Below are 19145 nucleotides of genomic sequence, written 5' to 3'. Positions count from 1 at the left end.
CCTGTGGCACCTCTTGTGCACTCTCCCCAACTTGCACAGTGCCTCTCGCACACCCCCTCACACCCTCCCCAGCCTGCGTGGCACCTCTTGTGCACCCCTTGCACCTTCCCCGACCCGCACCATGCCTACCATGCACCTCCTTGCTCCTTCCCCACCCGGCAGCAGCCACTTACCTGCCTGTGGGCCTGGGACTTGCAACTTCCTGCCTGCTTCCCTACTGACCTTTGTTCTGGGAAGCCAACAGGAAGCTGCCTCACCTAACAAATGTGGGATGCCGTTAACGATGGCATCTGGGACTGCAGGGATTGCCATTGCTAAGCAATGCGGTTGCACTTTACAACCACATAGCTTAGCAACAGAAATTCCAGTCCCAATTACTGTCATAAGTCAAGGACTATCTGTAATCCAAAGAATTCTTGCACAAATCTTGTTCCACTGTATAGTGCTTGTACATGAGAACTTTTCTGGAATCATATATATCCTTTCTCCTGTGTTTCCTGCTTTAGGGAACGCTCAATTTTGGTGGGATCCGTGTAGGCAATGGTCCAACTGAGGAAGATGCCGAAATAATCCAGCATGACCAACTCTCTACTCATTCAGAGGAGGGTGAAGAGGTATGTCTTCCCATTAGTACTGTAAAAGTTCATGTGGAAAGATTTAACTAGGGAGATTAGCAGATCAAACATAGCTTCTGTTCCTTTGCTCACTCTTTTGGCTTTGTTCAAAGACAAACACTGACAGATTCTGACTTAGATAAGTTCCAGTAAGAACCAGTTAAGGTGGGCTATTGTATACAAATATGGGTTGCTTTGTGATATTTTTTATATTATCTTCTTTTGAAAATGTATTCCATTATTTGAATGCATTTTCTGCACCTTGAAAAGTTAGCTGATCATCCTCTTTTAAATAGTGGTTAAAGTAACTTTGGCTGGTGGTCTTGCTCTTTTTCAAAGAGCAATGCTAAAATACTTCAAATCTGGCTACCTACCTATTAACATTGTGTTATCCCTATATAGTATGCATTGGGAGTTCAGATAAAAGGCCTAATGTTTGGTTCAGGATGTATAATTATGTCATGGATATTTGCTGGTTAACCTCGTTGCTCATAGCCTGAGCTCCTATACGCTGTGGGGTAGGGGACACAGTCATAACATTACTGGACAATAGAGCGTCAATGTTGTGTTGTTCAGATGAAGTGATGCTTTTGTTTTCTCAAATTATATGTGACAAACTCGGTGTTCTTTTGTGTTTTCAAGCCTGCCATGGAGGAGGTGGTAAGCCTGTAGCCAATTTCTGTTCCTCTGTTCATCCAGAACAACTCTTCCATGAATTTAAACTATTTTATAGAATTAAATAGACTTGCATTTGTGGCTTGGCAGACACTTTTTTTTTTTTTTTTTTTAATATATTTTTTTTATTTTTTACAACAAACACATACAAACAATAACATAAAAAACATTAAAAAAAAAAACCATCTTCCACTTTAAACCGTGTGTCAGCCAGTTACCAATCATTTGTGCCATCCTTTCATAGTCTTCACTCATCATTTATATAAAATCTCATGTCATTGATAATTGATAAATATATAAATATATGTTAGATAGATGGCAGACACTTTTTTTATCGTACGCATAGCATATAAGGGTCCCACTTCTTATCATTGTAGATCATTATTATCCATTTCCATATCCATCTTCTACTTAAAAAGAAATATGTGTTTGAATCACTACATATGCTTGAAAGGTTTTTCTGATTATTTTCGCTGAGATTTAGTTATAAATTACTGCTTTGAATTGCACCGATTACTAATTATAGGGACTTGCTCTTCATTGGTCTGTCTTAGTTCCTGGGCCTTTTCAAATCTTCTGCTTTGTTTATTCCATAAAGGTAATAAATGTCACAAGATCACTCATTTGGGAGCTATTCGGTTAAAAGGGTTGCACCTACATTGCAGCTGATCAGTTTCTCTTGCATGTTGTCACATGTGTGGTCACACATCAAAGTTCTGCAGCAACTGCCAGAATTGTTTGCAGCAACCTGTTTTTACAGAGGAGTCTCTGTTTAACAAGCTACTTTTTATCCAGCTACGTAATTAGTTGGAAGGGATTGTCTGCAGACTCTCTCTCTCTCCCCCTCCCTCCCTCCCTCCCTCCCAGCTATCGGAGCAGAAATATCTGTAGAACAAGAATTTGTTGTTTCATTTTGGAATTACTATTGCTGAGCTTGTCTTCCGGTGAAATAGTCTGTTCTACCTCCCAGATGCAGAAAAAAACTTAGTTTTATTGGCTTTTGGGGAATATAGAACAAACTAAGTTTTACTATCTTTTACCCTGCTTAGAAATTGAGCTTGATACTTCTAGCAAAAAATATGTAGATCTTACGTGTGTGTGTGTGTGTGTGTAAGAGAGAGAGAGTTTTTCAATACAGTAAAAATTTAAAAAAAGAAAGAAAAATAGAAAGGGATGACAGAAGAAAACATACAATTATGCCTTCCGCCCTTCTCTCTAGCAAGCAATTATCATCTTAACCTTTCCCCAAAAATATGTAGATCTTTACATCCAAGCTATATTTAGCTCTTCAGAAGTTTATTCTAAAATACCTAGGTAGCTATTGTGCTTTACATAGATCAAGTGTTCAGGTTGTCTAGTGCTTTTTCAGTTTCAAGAGTTTGTTGTAAGCAAACCAAAAGCTCTTCAAACTGCATCTCAGGACGGTGATTGATTTCTAAGAAATGTGCTTGTCAGTTGTTAATAACCTTTAAAACCTTAAATTGATCAGACATTATTAGAGTCATTAGGGGAGAATTTGGAGTAAGGGGAATGAATACCTGTCTCAATGTGTTAATATTTGCTAAGCTATCAATTCAAGATAGACAGTGTTGGACAAAATTAACTGGAAACTTTTCTGAAAATGTGTAACCAAGGAGGTTCCTAGTAGATTCCGTCCCTAGTGTATCAGCCTCTACTTTATCCAATTTCTGAATGACCCAATGTCCTTTTTGGTTTTTGTGAGGAGCTAGATCACTGGCAACACATGATTGCAGTAGTTAAAAATAGACCATTTTATCTTTGGTGCCTGTGCCAAGAGAAGAGCAGCAACCTTTCCATAGCAGCCATTTGATAACGGGCTCTGATAATGAATATAAATGCATTGATGGAAATGTAGACAGAGCACATGCCAGCACAGATTTTCCTCCAAATATAGCTCTCAGTATATCTGCAGTGTGCTGACTGGGGCAAATGCTTCACAAAGGAACAAAGTAAGCATACTCAGCCTTTGGACTGCTGCATCACAAGGGATTATAATCCTTGCATGCACCTCATTTACACTTGTAGTATAAAATGGAATTCTTTCCATTTTGCTTTTCTCAGCAGAATAAATATAATATTTTTAGCATAGGAAATGACAAAATGGTGTGCTGCCATCCTGTATCTATTAAGAATTGCAGCCAAGGACAGTTTTCATTATTTGTTTCAGAGTCTTTATTACTAATCCAGTAACTAGTCCACTCTTTCTGAGTAGTTGCTCTATGCAGAAGGAGCTGGGGAGTGATTGCTGTCTCCCTCTTGTTGCATAGATAAAGTTGTTTTATTCAGGGAGGTTCTGTGACTGCATGTAACTAGTGCCTTCTCTTGCATCTGAGAGAAGGAAGAACAAGGGTGATTCTTTTGCCTAAAACCTCACCTTCTAATGCAGTGTTTTTCAAACTTGGCAACTTTAAGATGTGTGGACTTCAACTCCCAGCATGCTGGCTAGGGAATTCTGGGAATTGAAGTCCACACATCTTAAAGTTGCCAAGTTTGAAAAACACTGTTCTAACATCAAATGGCTTCCCAGGCAGTGAGAAAAATCCAGTTCTTGTGTTGTTTCTGTTCCCCAGACCTGCTCTTCTTGTTTTTTTCTCCCCTGGACTATGATGCTGGTTGGATACAGAAATTCAATACAAGTAGTCCTCCCTTAACATCCACTTGTTCAGTGACTGTTTGAAGTTATGACGATGCTGAATGAGGGGGACTTATGACAGATCCTCGTGGTTGCAGCCATCACAGCATCCCCGCGATCACATGATCATGATTTGGGTGCTTGGCAGCCGGCTTGCAAGTACGATGTTGCACGGTCCCACAGTCACGTGATCGTCATTTGTGATCTTCACTGCCAGCTTCTGACAAACAAAGTCAATGGGGAAGCTGGCATGAAATTGCAAATGGTGATCATATGACCACAGGACACCACGACTACACAGGATTCACCTAACGACAGCAACTGGGATTGCCAGAAATGCCATCGTAAGTCAGTGCGGTCACGTGGCATCACACCTTGTGACCCCGTTGCTTAACAACAGAGTTCCCAATCCCAATTATTGTTGGTAAGCGAGAACTACCTGTAACCATAGAGAGATTTTATGACATGCTGCTGCAGGGTTTGTGCCAAGCTTTGAACATATGGAAAATATAATGCAAAACCTCTGAGGATCTTAATAGTGTTTGTCATATTAAAGTGAGAATATCTAGCTATAGCGGCAGAACAGATAGACCAGCCAGCTTGACCCTTGTGCTGTTTTCCTTTCAGTATTTTCCACACATCTCCAGCATATTGTATAAATGTGTTCTGCAGGAATATGGAATGTGACTTTGCGCACAGAATTCGGCTTCCTCAGATTTTCAAGGCTCACTTGGCAAATGAAGCACATTTCTAACCGTTCTTGCTAATAGTATGTGGAAAGTGCATGGGCAAATGTCTGCTGCAATCGAAGAGTCAAGAAAGGTGGCCAGATAAACTACGGTGTCAACGAGGCATCAATCTCATCTATAGCTTTTTGCCCTTCCCATGTGACAAGTCATGTGAACCTTTAACATTTTATTCTAAACATGTATAATACTTATTATAAGACAAATGTAGATAGCATTATGCAAAAGCAAGCTTGATACAGTGGAATCTCGGGTTACGAACGCCTCTGTTAACGAACTTTTCGGGTTACGACCAGCTCCGGCCGCAAAAATTTACCTCGATTTGCGAACTCCGCCTCGGGGTACGAGCAGGATACGCGGCCATTTTCCCTCCCGTGACACGGTCCACGGCCATTTTCCACCCCTGGCATGTGGTCCGCGGCCATTTTTCCGCCCCTGACACGTGGTCCGTGGCCATTTTCCGCCCCTGACACGTGGTTGTAGGGAGGGGGACTCTCCCTCCAAGCAATAGCCGCCTCCCTGTCCACGCCAGAATGGATTAACGGTAATTACATTGAACCTTATGGGAAAATTTGCTTTGGGTTGCGACCAATTCGGGGTGCGACCAGAGTCACAGAACGAATTAAATTCGTAACCTGAGGTTCCACTGTACTTGATAAAATATTTCAAGCTTTTAAATGCAAAATATGGAAATCCCTGGGTACCAGTAGTTTCATAGTTTATTTAGCATATTCATGAGGTTGGCTTTGGTTAAGACTTTTAAAATCTTTCTTTCGTAGCTGCAAATAAGAGACCTGAATGTTATTAATTCATTTGACCTTTGTAGCCTGAAATATGCTATCATTTAACTTAGAACAGTTTTTCAAGCAGTGAAACCACAGTTGGTATCTGGTGCTTTTAGCTGAGCATCCTGTTTTGAAAAGGCTCCAGATGTTCTGAAGCAGACAAAATACTCAGATGGGATGGTTTAGTATTGCTGTTTTTATAATGTTTAATCTCTCTCCCTGGTCACTGTTCCTCCTTCTCCTGCTGCTTGTTAAATCTTACTCATGATTGTTTAAACAGCTAGAATTTTATGAGTGACTCTTTTTGTGAAAATGGTGAGCAACTGAAAGTTTAGCAAAATTAATGAAGCAATAGATAAGTTCCTGTCCACAGCACCTACTTTTATATTGAAAATACAAATAATGCTTGTTAATACTCAAATCTCACTAAGGCCAGGCTCAGTGGCCAGCCCTATGCTGTTTGACAGTTCTGGCCTCTTATAGAACAGGAACAGGGTTCAGTTAATGGCATGGAAATGTAGACCATAGAGATGCAGGAGTAAGAATTGTTTCTGCTCTTGATGTTGTGATCTTACTCCCAAATCATAGCTTTCAGTTGGTTTACATGATATTATATTGCATCTTTCTTTGGAGAAGCAAGTATCTTTTGCAGATTAGAGTTACGTTAGAGTTACTCCGAGCCTTGGCTGTCACAGACTTATGAGGGCCTAAGTGCTACTTGGGAATTTTGGCTATCCTTGCAATAGTATTAATTACCGCTGCTGCTTTTATTATTTAGCTTCGTAAAAATTTTCTATTATGCTTCATGCTTTGCTTCTCACTTAGAACTAACTTCATTTTCTTCTGCAGTTTGATTTTGGGGATACTGTTGTCCATCAGGCCATCCATACCATTGAATATTGCTTGGGATGCATCTCCAATACAGCCTCATACCTGCGTCTCTGGGCGCTCAGCCTGGCTCATGCACGTGAGTAGTTTCTTCATGACTTGTTTGGACACAGGGAAGAGGAAAGGCAAATTCTAGCCATGAAGTAGAAGGAAATGATCATAATCAGTTTTTTCCTTTTTATTATTACTGTAAATGAAGGGAAAGCAACCTGGTGGTGTTCATAATTTTTTATTATGATTCCTATAATCCCTTGCTTTTAACCATGTTGACTAAGATGGGAGTTGAAATCTAAAATGTCTTGGAAATTACGGCCTGCACCTATTAATTTCCCTTTATTATGCTGCGCATAAAGTTAGAATGCTGGAAAATATCCTCTGCATTCACTATTTCTTAGTTCCTTATCAAAATCCTTTAAAGTACTGTTTAGTACAGTAAATGTAAAATGTCTCTTGAGGCAGAATTTGTGGGGTGGGTGGGGAGTCCTTAAGAAGAGGAAATTGTTCCTGGAATGTGGTTCAGATGTATGACTAATTTGAATGACTAGCATCTCCACAATTTCTAGTCATGATCCTTAGATACCTCAAAGAAGACAGCTGGAATGAGAGTGGGGCTGCTGGTCCCTTTTCTCCAGGGCTAGCTTTCATTGATTTGCAGTTTTTTCTCTTCACAGAGCTTTCTGAAGTCCTCTGGACCATGGTGATCCACTTGGGGCTCAATATCAGGATTTTGGCTGGTAGTTTGGCCTTGTTCTTTTTATTTGCTGTCTTTGCTACTCTAACAGTGGCCATCTTACTGGTCATGGAGGGTCTTTCAGCTTTCCTGCATGCCATCCGTTTGCACTGGTGAGTGTCAAGTAGTTGATTTTCTGAATTCTGCATACAAGCAAGTCAGAGTCATAGCTCAGCAATAGTGTATGAGTGTTATGTCCATAAAGACTCCGTTTTGATCCCTGCCAATTCATGTTGATGTTGGTAGGTAGCAAGCTAGGAAGGAACCCGCCTAAAATTTTGTAGAGTTGCTGTCAAGCAGAGCAAATAATAATAGGCTAGAAGGTTTCAATTCAGGGTAGAACTGTAAGACTGCTTCTGTGTTAATATGTGGTTGGATTGCTAATATCCATGTGTCTTGGTTATCTGACTCTTTACCCTGAGGAAAGAGTCTTTTCCTCAGTTCCTCAGCTAGTGTTTTAGTTTGCGTTTGGTGGGTTATCTATGCACTGAGTTCAAAGGTTGTGCAGAATTCCCGAATGGCATGATTGTGTTCAGTCTATTTCTAATGAATTGGGGCTCTCTTCAGCAGTACTTTCAGACTGGCCAATTCAGATCATGAAGGAAGAAGAGCCTTCTATCTGCAAAGACATTCAATTGGTTGAATTTACATATTGTGCTCGTTTTGGCAAATTGGAAATCCAGTTAATATGGTTCGTAACCCATGATTGTACTAAGCATGATGTATCCACTGAGCCAGTGGTAGCTTAGTCAGTAAGCCATGGTGGGAACTCCAACAATTGTCTCAAGGCTAAAATCTGAAGAAGCCTCTTGACAGTCTTATTTTTAGCAGTGACCCATTGGAGAATGCCAGCTATTCTGATGGGAAAACTGCCAGGTTGAATTGCTTTTTCCCCCTCTGCCTTGGCTTCTATACTTCCTTAGTCTTCAGCTTATAGAGAAAACAGCTTCCCTTTGTGCACAGGAGCATTGTCTTTCAGCTTGTTGAGAGAAAAACGGGGAGAAAGCTGCATTGTGATCTCCCCTCCCCATTGTATCACAGTGGAGTCCTTCTCAAAGGAGAGCAAAGGAGAAACCTACCTACATAGAAGTATGTCTGCATTGGATTCTTTTGGCAGGGGCCCATGTTGATTAACCACATGGATTGATTATAAGTTTGCATTTTTGTGTGCCACAGCTATTTCTTCAAGGTCTAACAGGCAAAGATTCTCCAGAATCTGTACTGGCTCTATCTAGCCCATCTTTGAATCTTCAGTGCTACTTTCTATGTGCTCTGAGTTATAGCTTGTAGCACTTGTTTCCCTTGCCTGCTTGACATTAAGTTGCTTGCTTGTTGGCGGGGTTTCTTTTCTTGTCAGGGAAGTCCAGCTTTACAGAACAATAGCAGCTGCACTGTTTGCAATCATGACATCAACCACTATCTCAATCTTGCATGAGGACCCAGAGATCTCTTTCCTCGCCCTGCCCTTTTTTCTTTGTGCCAAGTTCCAAACAAAAAAGCTTCCCACGTGGCCAGCTGTGTCTGGAGATAGGAGGTGTTGAGTCATTTTTGGTTAGGCCAAAGTTCACTATCAGTACCTGGGCTTGCAGAAATCTCTCCTGGTTATCTGAGATCTCAAACTGAAATTTTTGTTTGAGAGAAAAACCAGATGTTTTTCAAAAGATGTTTCTCTCAATAAAAACAGAATGAGTGGTAGGGGAAGAAGGAATAAGTGGAGTTCCCTTTGCACCAGCAGACAATCTGAATAGCTTCTAATGAGCTGCAGTCAAAATAATGTTCTGTGAAATGTTCAGATTGTGCACAAAATTGTACGTGGATTATTTGCATTTGGGAGCAGCAAAACAATTAATACTCTTCCTGCCCAAACATTAGAAGTGCATTTCCAAGTTGCAGAGAAATTGAATTCTATTGAAATGAAAGCCTGCTTGGGAAGTTTTTAAATGATATTACACTTTTTTAAAGAGTAGGCATATGGTAGGCATATTGAACGAGATAAAAGAATTTGGAACTGTAGAGTTAAGGTGAATTAACATAATGCTTGGGTATGAGACTTGCATGTTCACTAGGTCTTTTCTCCAGTAGTATTTGCAGGATGGTGACAGATGGAAAAATTAGAAAAAAAGAGACCTTTTGATTTAATGAGCTTTCACTATATGCATTAAATTGGCACACAGTGATAACCTAAGAATTCTGGCTTAATATACCATAGAGTGAACAAACTCTACTAGGACATACAGCTGTTTGGTTCCACTTTGCTCTTCGTTTGGTTCTGCTTTGTTCTTCGCTTCACTTGAATGTATAAACTAGGAGTAGGCAGTTGGGTGCTTTCTCAGTGTAGCTTACTAAGCTAGGATTTGTGTCTTACCATATATGAAAATCCTCCTACTGAGTCAGAGCATTGATCCATCCTGCTTTCTGGGATCCTTTTATCTAGAGGTGCCAAAGTTTGTACTTGCAACCTTCTGCATGTAAAGGACTAGTTTACAAAATGAGTCACCTCATTTTCCCCTAGTATTCATAAGCTGTGAATGTGTTTGCTGCAAGGGAGGAGGGAGTGAATTCTTTAACCCACTGGAAAAATACTTTCCGTTTCTCCCTCTTTTGCCATTCCTGGTTGGAATGGGTTTATCTTATAATTTTTAGGCAGCTGTACATTCCAGGGAGATGATTGCCTTGGCTGAGTCACAAACAACTTTTCAAACAAAGCTTGGGCTTCTTTATTCCATGGCTGCATGAGAAGAAAGTGGATATTTTACAGTTGTATACTGCTGGTTGATTAGATTCTACTTCTTGTACCACACAAAAAATCCTTTTGACAGTGAGTTGACAACTAAGACAGGGAGTGAGGGTTCATTTTATTACTTTAGACCAGTGTTTCTCAACCTTAGCAACTTTAAGATATGTGGACTTCAACCCCCAGAATTCCCCAGCCAGTAATGCTGGCTGGGGAATTCTGGGGGTTGAAGTCCACATGTCTTAAAGTTGCTAAGGTTAAGAAACACTGCTTTAGACTATGGAGAACTGAAGAAGAGGCCAAAGAGGGGTGGAGATGTACCCAGGAGAACCTTGGCAGCTTGAAAGCATCATACATGATCACAGTTGTGCTGTTGAAAAACGAAATGTTTGGAGATGATCCCTCTCCTGACATGTATTTGTGTGACCATATTATAGACCCCTTCAAGTTTAACAGAGTGAAAATCCAAAAGATAATTAAGACCAGGAGCAGAAATAACCCTCTCCAGTTCACCAAAGTTACATAATACACTGGAAATGAAACTTGTTCCAGATCTGAAGGACAAGATCTGTGGAATCTCCTGGCTAAATGTAAGGAATGGCTACTACTTCAGATGGCTGGCCAAGGGGGCAGGGAGGAGCAGCAGCAGCAGATAACTTGGTGCCAATGAGATATGATACATTTCATGCCATGAAGGAGCTGAATGTTCCATTGAGCGTTGTGTGTAGGTGGAAGGGGTGGGGAGAGTGAGTGAGTTTTTGAAGCCAGTGTCCTCAATAGTGGACTTTGGAGTATCCCAGAATCTAAGCTGATTCAGAAGAGGAGAGAGAGAGATTGTGTTTCCCTGCTCTTACTATTTTTAAAGAACGGTATGGAGTGTTCTTCCTCCAGTAGTATGTCCACATAGCCTGTCCCTTGCTCTCTCTCTTTGAATAAATAATACAAAAATCTCTAGATTGAGTCTGCAACAATCAGTGTCACCCCTTGGGGCATGGGGAGATCCTTGTTACTAGACAGTCTGTTCTCTTCTGCTGTCAGCTGGCAGTTCATAAATATTTCTGGGCTGGATTGCTGCTTGCCTGTTGGTAGTAAAAGTGAGATAGAAGAACACCCCCTTCTTCCCACTTGGTTCCATTCCATACATTTTTTTGTCTGACGTTGAATCACAAATGCTAGTTGCCAGAGATGTTTGGTCTTGAAGTTCACTGGCTCTTGGTTTGGTGGCAGCAGTTTTTAATGCTTGAAAAATGGACCTTCTCTTGCCCCTGGATAACTTTGCCAATCAGTAGGACAAGTGAAGAGAAGTAAAGCATGTGGCTTTTTCTAGGCTGTAAGCTGAGCTGTTTTCCTGTTTGTGAAATTGACAACTTTAGTGGATGGAAGAGAAGGTGGGGGTGGCAAAAGAGAAGTGCAAGTGGGAGGGGGACAAAGGTGACTGTGGGCTGCTTTAGGGATCCTTCCTTTTGCTCCATAAAGATTTTTCTTTAGTTCATGAGAGGTTGCATACAAAGTATTTTATCCAGCAAGATAAAATGTATGTTTTGAATCTTTCCCTCCCATCTTTTCCACTCCACATTCTTCATTTACCAGTAGCTGTCCACTCTTCACAGTTGATTGCTGCCCTAAGCAGTGGGTCTCTGTCCTGCATATTGTTTTTGTAGCCTGAGTTCAGTAGACACTCAGTTTAATGGTTACATTTCTGTACTGAGTTTGGAAAGACACCTTTGATCTGACTACTGATTTAATTTGAACTCTTGATTTAGGGCAGGGGTGGAGAGCCCATTAGCCAGATGTGCCCCCCCCCCAGTTTCTTTTTGGTTTGTTTTCATAGTCCTTAGTAATTGTGCTACTGAATTTTGGCCGCAACAAATAAGAAATGGCTGTACGGATTATTGACAATTTTGTCCTTGGCCTCCAGGAAAGAAGTTTGACCCCTGGTTCCTGATTTAGGGTATAGTAGAATATAGGCTGTGGTGGAAAACGTGCATCTGGAACATACCATTTCAGATTTCAGGTGGGGGCTTACACAGCTGAATGAATCTTAACAAACAAAAACCTTGCACAAAGAAAATAATATGTAAGAAAAAAAGTTTGGTTGAGCATTGTTCCTCTGATAAGCTGTTTTGTTAAGCATAGGAAGGTTAGGTGGTGGCTTTTTGTTTTTTGTCAGGTTTTTTTTTTTTACATAGTAGGGTATTCAGCCATGTTAGCCTAACTTTGAACCCTTTGTTGTAGTGAACATTGTTAAAGAGGCATAGGCAAAACTTGAATTGTACCAAATGTAGAAGATTTTGCAAAAGACAAGTGATAATTCAAATTGATAGATGAATCAAGTCTGTCCCCCTTGCTTTCCTTTTTGTAGAGTTTCACAATTACCTACAAGCTTACTGAAGGTTTTATTTGTTCCTTAGAGCCTCATTACATTGTGTACCTGATGAAACATGTGTATTTTAGTATAAGCAGTTGTGTGAGATGGATGTTATTTCTAAAAAGAGTCCAGCATTTGAAATGTTCCATCAAGGTGGAGAAGCAGTAAATAATATTTTGAATTTTCTCAAAACCTGGCAGGCAAAAAGGGTGGAAAATGTTTCCTACCATGGAGCCAAGAGAAGATCACCGAACCTGTTTTTTTAATGAATCATGGAGTTTTTCTTTCCATGTTTGGTGCCTGTTTATGATTGGGTAGTCTTTCAGTTTAATTCCCTTTACTTTCTGAGCTTATTAGTGGAAATCATAGTATAGCAGAGAAACATTCTGATTTTGGATTTGACCTCTCTTTCCTGCATAAGATGAGGTTGGATGAAAAGTGGGAAGAGCTCTTTTAGGTTCTTCTTTCCCAGACATTTAGATGAGTATAGCAATTCTCTGGGGCAATTGAGGTGTATGTTGTAGGTCTTGAAACAAGCTGTGATCCTACTTTGAGCTGTTGCATTCTAGCACAGAGCTGCTTACATTTTTGTAAAATGTAAAATATGTACTTTTTGATTTGCCAAATGTGTTGTATGTCTAACCAATTGTCGCTGTGTGTGTTTATAAACTTACAGTTAAGGAGCAGATGTAGCTTTCGCACTTGCTTGGCTTAGTGGCTTGATGATACTAGTGTAACATCTTTGCAAAGGTTCCTGGGTGGGGTGGTTTGAAAGAACTAAAATGGAGAATGAAATTTTTGATATTTGCCTCCTGATTGTTGGAGCTTCTAGCTATCCTTTAATTTATTTGGTCAACTCAGACTGAAACCAGGACTGGAGAGAGAAAGATTCAAGTCCATTCTCACCATTGATACTTTTTGGGACAATTGTAACCTTTCATCCTGGTTCATCTCCAGAGTCACAGAGAAAGGAAAGTACAATAACTTGCACAAAATTAAAAAAAAAAAAGATTATGATAATGATTACATAACCCACAAAGTGTGTGTGCGCGCATGTGCGCGCTGATGCATATACAACAGAAGTTTCTACTCCGTGTGGTATTACGTTGCAGTGGTCGACCTGATGTGGGGCAGAGAGAACCAAACCAATGATTATTGTTATAATGTAGCTTGAGAAGCCTTTTTGAGGAGTACATGAGGTTGGTTTCACTTAGCCGCTGAGCAGACCTGTGAGCCAGAACACTGCTGATACTTTTTTACAGAAAAGTGAACTGAGGCTGAGGTGGTGATTGGACCACCCCATTCAGTTGATCAGAATTAAGACAATAAGTGCAATAGTCTGTCTATGCAAACCAGTTTGCACAAATAGGTGGTGTGCCTTGCATGTGTGTACGTAAACTCTTAAAAAAAGAGTTCTTACCCTCCATTATAAAATAAAGTCTTTATATCTGTTCTTACTGGGGAAAACATTAAGGCCATGTTAACTCTTGACAGTCCTGCAGGGGTCTTTTAGGAATGTTAGCGTATTAGGGCAGTCTTCCTCAATCTGGTAACATCCAGGCATATTGGTACTGTGACTCCCTGATTTCCTAGACAGCAAGGCTATGCTACTAGAAATTCTGGAAATTTCAGTCTCAACATATTTGGTGAGTGGCACATTGAGGAAAACTGCATTAGCAAATAAGTTGTCGCTATCCTCAGTGCCTTCACATATGTTCTTCCTTATAGTTCTCTACTGGCATTTTCTGCAACTTGAATCTTCTGCAAATGGACTGATGGTAACTCAGCCAGAGCATAGGATATTTGGAACAGTATGTAATGCAGTAAAACATAAGGATCATAGGAAATATATACAGGTAGTCCTCATTTAGCAACCGCAATTGGTTCCGGTGAAATGGTCGCTAAGCAAACCATGTGATTAAAAGAGAGAGGAAGAGAGACACAGTGAAGTTTGCTGGTTGCTGCCATCTCATTCAGATAAAGTTCTCTCACGCAGCGACGCCAGCATTACTCTCACTCCGGCATGTGTCATGTGTCGACATGTGTCGGCATGTCAGGACAGAAATTTGGATGTAAGTGCGCACTTTGGTCGAAAAATTATTTTGTTACTACCATTTATTACTGTCATATTTGTGAACGGTTGTTATCTGAGGCAGTTGCTAAATGAGGACTACCTATATAGGAAATAAAATGTCAGTGCTACTTTTGATTCTTAGAGAAATTTCTAATATATATGATATTGTGCAATTGATTATTACTTTATGTGTTTTTTTCTTACCAGGGTGGAATTCCAGAATAAATTCTACATGGGTACCGGGTTCAAGTTTCTTCCTTTCTCATTTGACAGCATCCGTGATGGGAAGTTTGATGAATAATCATCTTGGAGGCCTACTGCCTAGAAGTGTAGTAGTAAATCCAGATCCTGTCCTCCATGTATGCACATATATGTCTGCATGAGTGATAATCTGATGTTGTGTAGTTTTCTTGTTGTGTCCACAATCTGCTAGTGATAATAATTTGGTTTTTCATTCAAGCTTTTTCTTGAAGGAAGAAGAGCTTGAGAGGAACTCACAGAATTTCAGGGGTGGTGCTAGCAAATATTAAACTATAATTTTGGCAGGTCTTGGGATGGGTCTATGTCCTTTGGTTGTATACCAGAAGTGCTGAGAAAGGAATGTTTGTGACCATGGAGGAGCATGTCCTGGTGGTCTGCAGCTGCCTTTTTCCTAAAACCCATGGTAGTAAGAAGAGAGAAGTCCATGTTTTTAGTCCTGTGCACTGCTTTAGATTTGGGGAAACACCTGTATTGCATGCACTTGTTTTGGCAGCTTGATGATTAAAAGGAGCTAGCTCAATTACTCCTCTGTCCAACATGTACACTTTCTTTCCAGACTTTGAAAAGGGCATGCCTTAGATCTCCTATAAATTAGATTTGCCCAGCACAAAAGTTGCAGTCCAAAAGATACTCTTCTTTGCAGTAGCCTGCCTAAATACTCCTACTGTGTTTTTTCTCAGTTAAATCATGTCCACGAGGGGGACAGCAGCACTGGAGAGGCCCTTCATCATCATTTGACAGACATTTCTAGGCAGTTTGCCTCTGAGCAGGACTCTCCCACGTTGTAAATTGAATTTTATCCCCAGAAACCCCTTTTCTGTTAGCATTTGAGGTGTGAGCTAGGAAATTTGGATGGAAAGCAAATAGCTTTCTGGAAAAGTGACCTGAAATAACCATACATCTTGGCATTGTCAGAAACTCTTTCCCTGGATGACAGCAGGCAGGGGAGGAGCTTACTTGCTTACCCTGTTACATAGCCGGCCTCTGTTTGGCTCCACATGATTAATTAATGAGGAAACTTTTAGTAACACTGCCTAAAACTCTGAACAGCTTGTTTTGTTCAAAGCAAACTGAGGATCTTTCACCTCCAGGAAGTTCTCACATAACCTTGACATCCATTACCCGCTGTGGGGAAAAACTGTTGCCACTCAGCTGCTCTTGACACATCTACAGCTGAACAGTTCAAGAGGGTGTGGTAGCTTGCGAGCAGCAGCATATATGTTCTCAGGAAAGGCTTCCCTTGAAAATAGGAATGGCTTGGGGGTAACCCCTGCCTTCTGCTTGTGCATGTCTTGGTGCAGGAATGAATCTAGTATTGTATGCCTCTGTAAGATGTAAATTTATGCTGTGAGTGTTGTGTTGTGTAACATAAATGTGCACTTTTCTGAAAGTGTCTCACGTGCAGACCTTGACACTTTCATTGGCAGTTAAGGCACGAGCCTTGATTTGATGTGATAACCTCATGGGAAGGTGCAAAAATAGCACTTTTTATTAGAGACTGTGAAATTCTAGCTGTTGCAGTTGTATAAAATGCAAAAAGCCTGTTTTGGACAACTATAATATGCAGTTAAGCTTTTCCCTGTTTTCCTCATCAGCTAATTCCTGTATCTATTAAAGCAGTTGGAGTCACCTTGTAATGTCTTGTGTTCTTGAATGTGTCTGGGGGATGGGACGGATGAGGGAGATTTAAAGAGAAGAGGCTGAACATGGGTCTAGGAGTGCAGAAAAACCAGTTCTATAAAACTGGTTCCATAAATGTCCTATAAAACATTCCAAAAACCAAATTCTGGGACTAGTTACCGTGAAAAGTTCTTGCTTTTTGTGATCTTCAGGATTTATTCTGCATTTTTACTGCTCGGCATAATTCTGGTTTCACTATAATGATTCACCTGGGCATAGAGTTATGCTGAAGTCTAATCCCATCCACTAAAACAAAAGCTGGAAAGCCACTGAAGTTTTACTTCGGCTTGTGAAACTTCAGTGGCTTTCTAGCCACAAAAGCAGAAAACTTTTCATTAAACAAACTGGTTCTTGAGAGGTTTATTTATTTATTTGATTTATATCCTGCCTTTCTTTCAGGAGCTCAGGGTGGCATGGATAGTGCTGCCTCCTTCCATTTTCCCCTACAAAGCAACCCTGCAAGGTGGGGTGGGCAGACAGAGTGGTCTAAAGCCATCCCATGGCTAAACCTAGGCCTCTGCAGTGCCATTCCAGCACCATAACCACTACATCAGACCAGTTCTATGTTTCAGAATTCTGAAATTCTCCAGTTTGAAGCTGCTTGGCATTCCCATCTCTTTGTCCAGTACCAAATTCTTTGTTTCTATGGACTCACCGGCTTCACTCATTTGGCTCTGCTTCCTTCTATGGCCCATGGTAGCCTATGGGGTGTGCCTCTTTAATTTTCCAGGATAAATTCCAGCATTGCAAAATTTTTGCTGGGACTGAACCTCAAAATATGACTTTCCTATCCACCTAAAGTATATATCAATCTTCCCTAAACAGATTTATGGATCTTAATTCCCAAAATTCTCAGTAATGGTCATGCTAATTAGGGAATTCTGGGAGTTGAAGTCCACATCTTGGAGAATACCACACATTGGAGAGAGTTGGGGAAGGCTTGTATGACCAGCAATGACTGCAACTTTACCTCAGTTCCTTAATAAAGTATTCCCTTCTATGTTTGCTTAGCTGTAGGAGGATCAAACTGACCATTCCCAACTCAAAAGCACATGCATAATTTCCAAAAGGTAGCTGTGCTTTAATGCCTTGAACTAAAAAAGAAACTGGCAGCAAATGTTGCTCCTGGCAAGTAAAACTGAGGCAAAAGTCAGCTTGTCTCATGCAAACTGGCATCCTACAGAAGTGGTAGATTACATGTCTGGATGCCAGCTGGTTGGGGAAGGCTGTGGAAGACATTGTCCAAGTATCTTAATGAAGACTCATTAGCATGAATGTGTTCATTTTAATAAAAAATCTATGAGTCCATCTATGCCAGCGTTTTTCAACCTTGGCAACTTTAAAATGTGTGAACTTCAATCCCAGAATTCCCAGCCAGCGTGCTGGGAGTTGAAGTCCACATTCTTAAAGTTGCCAAGGTTGAAAAACACTGATCTATGTTAATAACACACTAAACCAGTTATTCTCAAACTAGAGCAGGCTCTGCGGGGAGCAGTAAATCGCCTGAGAAGGACAGAGTTCTCAGGCAGGCAGAGCCTTCTCCTTGTCCCATTGATGCAGCTTGGCTGCTCTGAATGCATGTTGTCAGAAGGTCTCCATTGAGTTAGATTCGTTTTGCATAATTTGACTCTTTCTCTGTTCTCTTGCTGCAAAATGGTTAGAAAGATGTTTCCCTGTCCAGGTGTCTGTTGCAAATCCCAGTATTGAACTATTGCTCCCATCCACAGAAATGTTGGTACTCATGAACTTTGCAATCAGTCGGAGGCCCATGTTAAAAAAAAAATGGCGAGACAGCAAGCAATTCAATATGTGCTTGCTCTTTGTTACCCATTCTGTTGCAATAGAGAGTGCCAGGAATTACATGAGCTTTAAACCCTTTCTTTCTCTCCCCTAACCCAAACTCGCTCATTCTTAGTTCACAATTATCCATCCCAAGGATTTTTCATTTCTCTGGAGAGATCAAAAGAAGTGGTTCCTGCTATTGATGGATCAGTTCCAGCTTCTGGAAGAATCTCTTGGTAGGCTGTGATTGGGATGGAGCAGTTTGTGCTTCATTCTGTTCCTCTGGGATTAAGAAAAAAAATCCAGTATAGGCCTGCTTACCAGATGCTCACTGGACCTGTTACCCATTACCTCAGCTCTAGGGAGAAGGCCCATATGGTTTGTGGAAGGAAGGAATGGAGTTTGTTGGCCATAAGGCTGGTTCTTGCAAAAGAGTTCATGTGTAAATAGGCTGTAGCCTCTTCAGCCGGAGAAGCATATGATGGAATCGTTACTCTGTGCAAAATGTATTCCACATTGAAATCAGAATTTTGGGCAAGTGCTTCTTTTTAACATAACCTTGCCCCAGACCTGTATAGAAATAAAAGTATCTCAGGACTAGTTAAAAAATGGGGTTGATGAATTGCTTTTGAAATCAGTAGATACTCCACACTGGACCTTTCTCTCTTTATGACAATTTTCCCTTAGGGATGCAGTCATGTTTTTCTTATGACTTTTAAAAGCCTAAGAAGCATTGGACTCCTTTATAACAACTTGATCCTCTGCATTTTCATATGGAGGCTTTCTGATTTTTTAAAGGACAATGTATTTTTGTAAAAAAAACAAAAAAACAAAAAAATGCAGACTATGCAAAAACATAATTTGATATAATTTCTTTGACATATTGAGGACGTATTTGAGAAACTTAAGATTGGTAACTAGCTTATAAATCAACAGGCATTGGATTATTATAATTGAAAATGTATTGCAGGTGGAACAGTGCATGCATATTTGTAAATATTTGATAAATATTTTATGCATATTTTATTTGTGAACTGCCTAGAGTCACTTGTATAGTGAGATGGGTGGTATATAAATTTGATTTATAAATAAATAAATAAATAGGTAGGTAAATATACTTGTTTTTTCAGGGCAGCCTTTAATACAGTTTGATAC

The 19145-nt window shown here is 40.4% G+C and overlaps 1 protein-coding gene across 6 annotated transcripts in view; it reads left to right on the top strand.

Annotated features, from left to right (window-relative positions):
* Positions 1–16165, top strand: part of ATP6V0A1 (ATPase H+ transporting V0 subunit a1) — a 54761-nt gene extending 38596 nt beyond the window's left edge. For all 6 annotated transcript variants that reach the window (XM_015888335.3, XM_007429654.4, XM_088143450.1 and 3 more), the window contains 4 exons: positions 507–614; positions 6323–6440; positions 7033–7204; positions 14475–16165. In XM_015888335.3, coding sequence (XP_015743821.1) covers positions 507–614; positions 6323–6440; positions 7033–7204; positions 14475–14568 — 492 coding nt within the window. In that variant the 3' untranslated portion in view covers positions 14569–16165. The remainder of the gene's footprint in view (positions 1–506; positions 615–6322; positions 6441–7032; positions 7205–14474) is intronic.
* Positions 16166–19145: the final 2980 nt, after the last annotated feature.

Source organism: Python bivittatus, unplaced genomic scaffold (genome assembly GCF_059951505.1).
Source record: "Python bivittatus isolate LINGU-HERP-01145 unplaced genomic scaffold, Pbiv_v1 ctg000410_np1212, whole genome shotgun sequence".
NCBI lineage: Eukaryota > Metazoa > Chordata > Lepidosauria > Squamata > Pythonidae > Python > Python bivittatus.
This window is presented reverse-complemented; position numbering and strand designations above follow the sequence as displayed.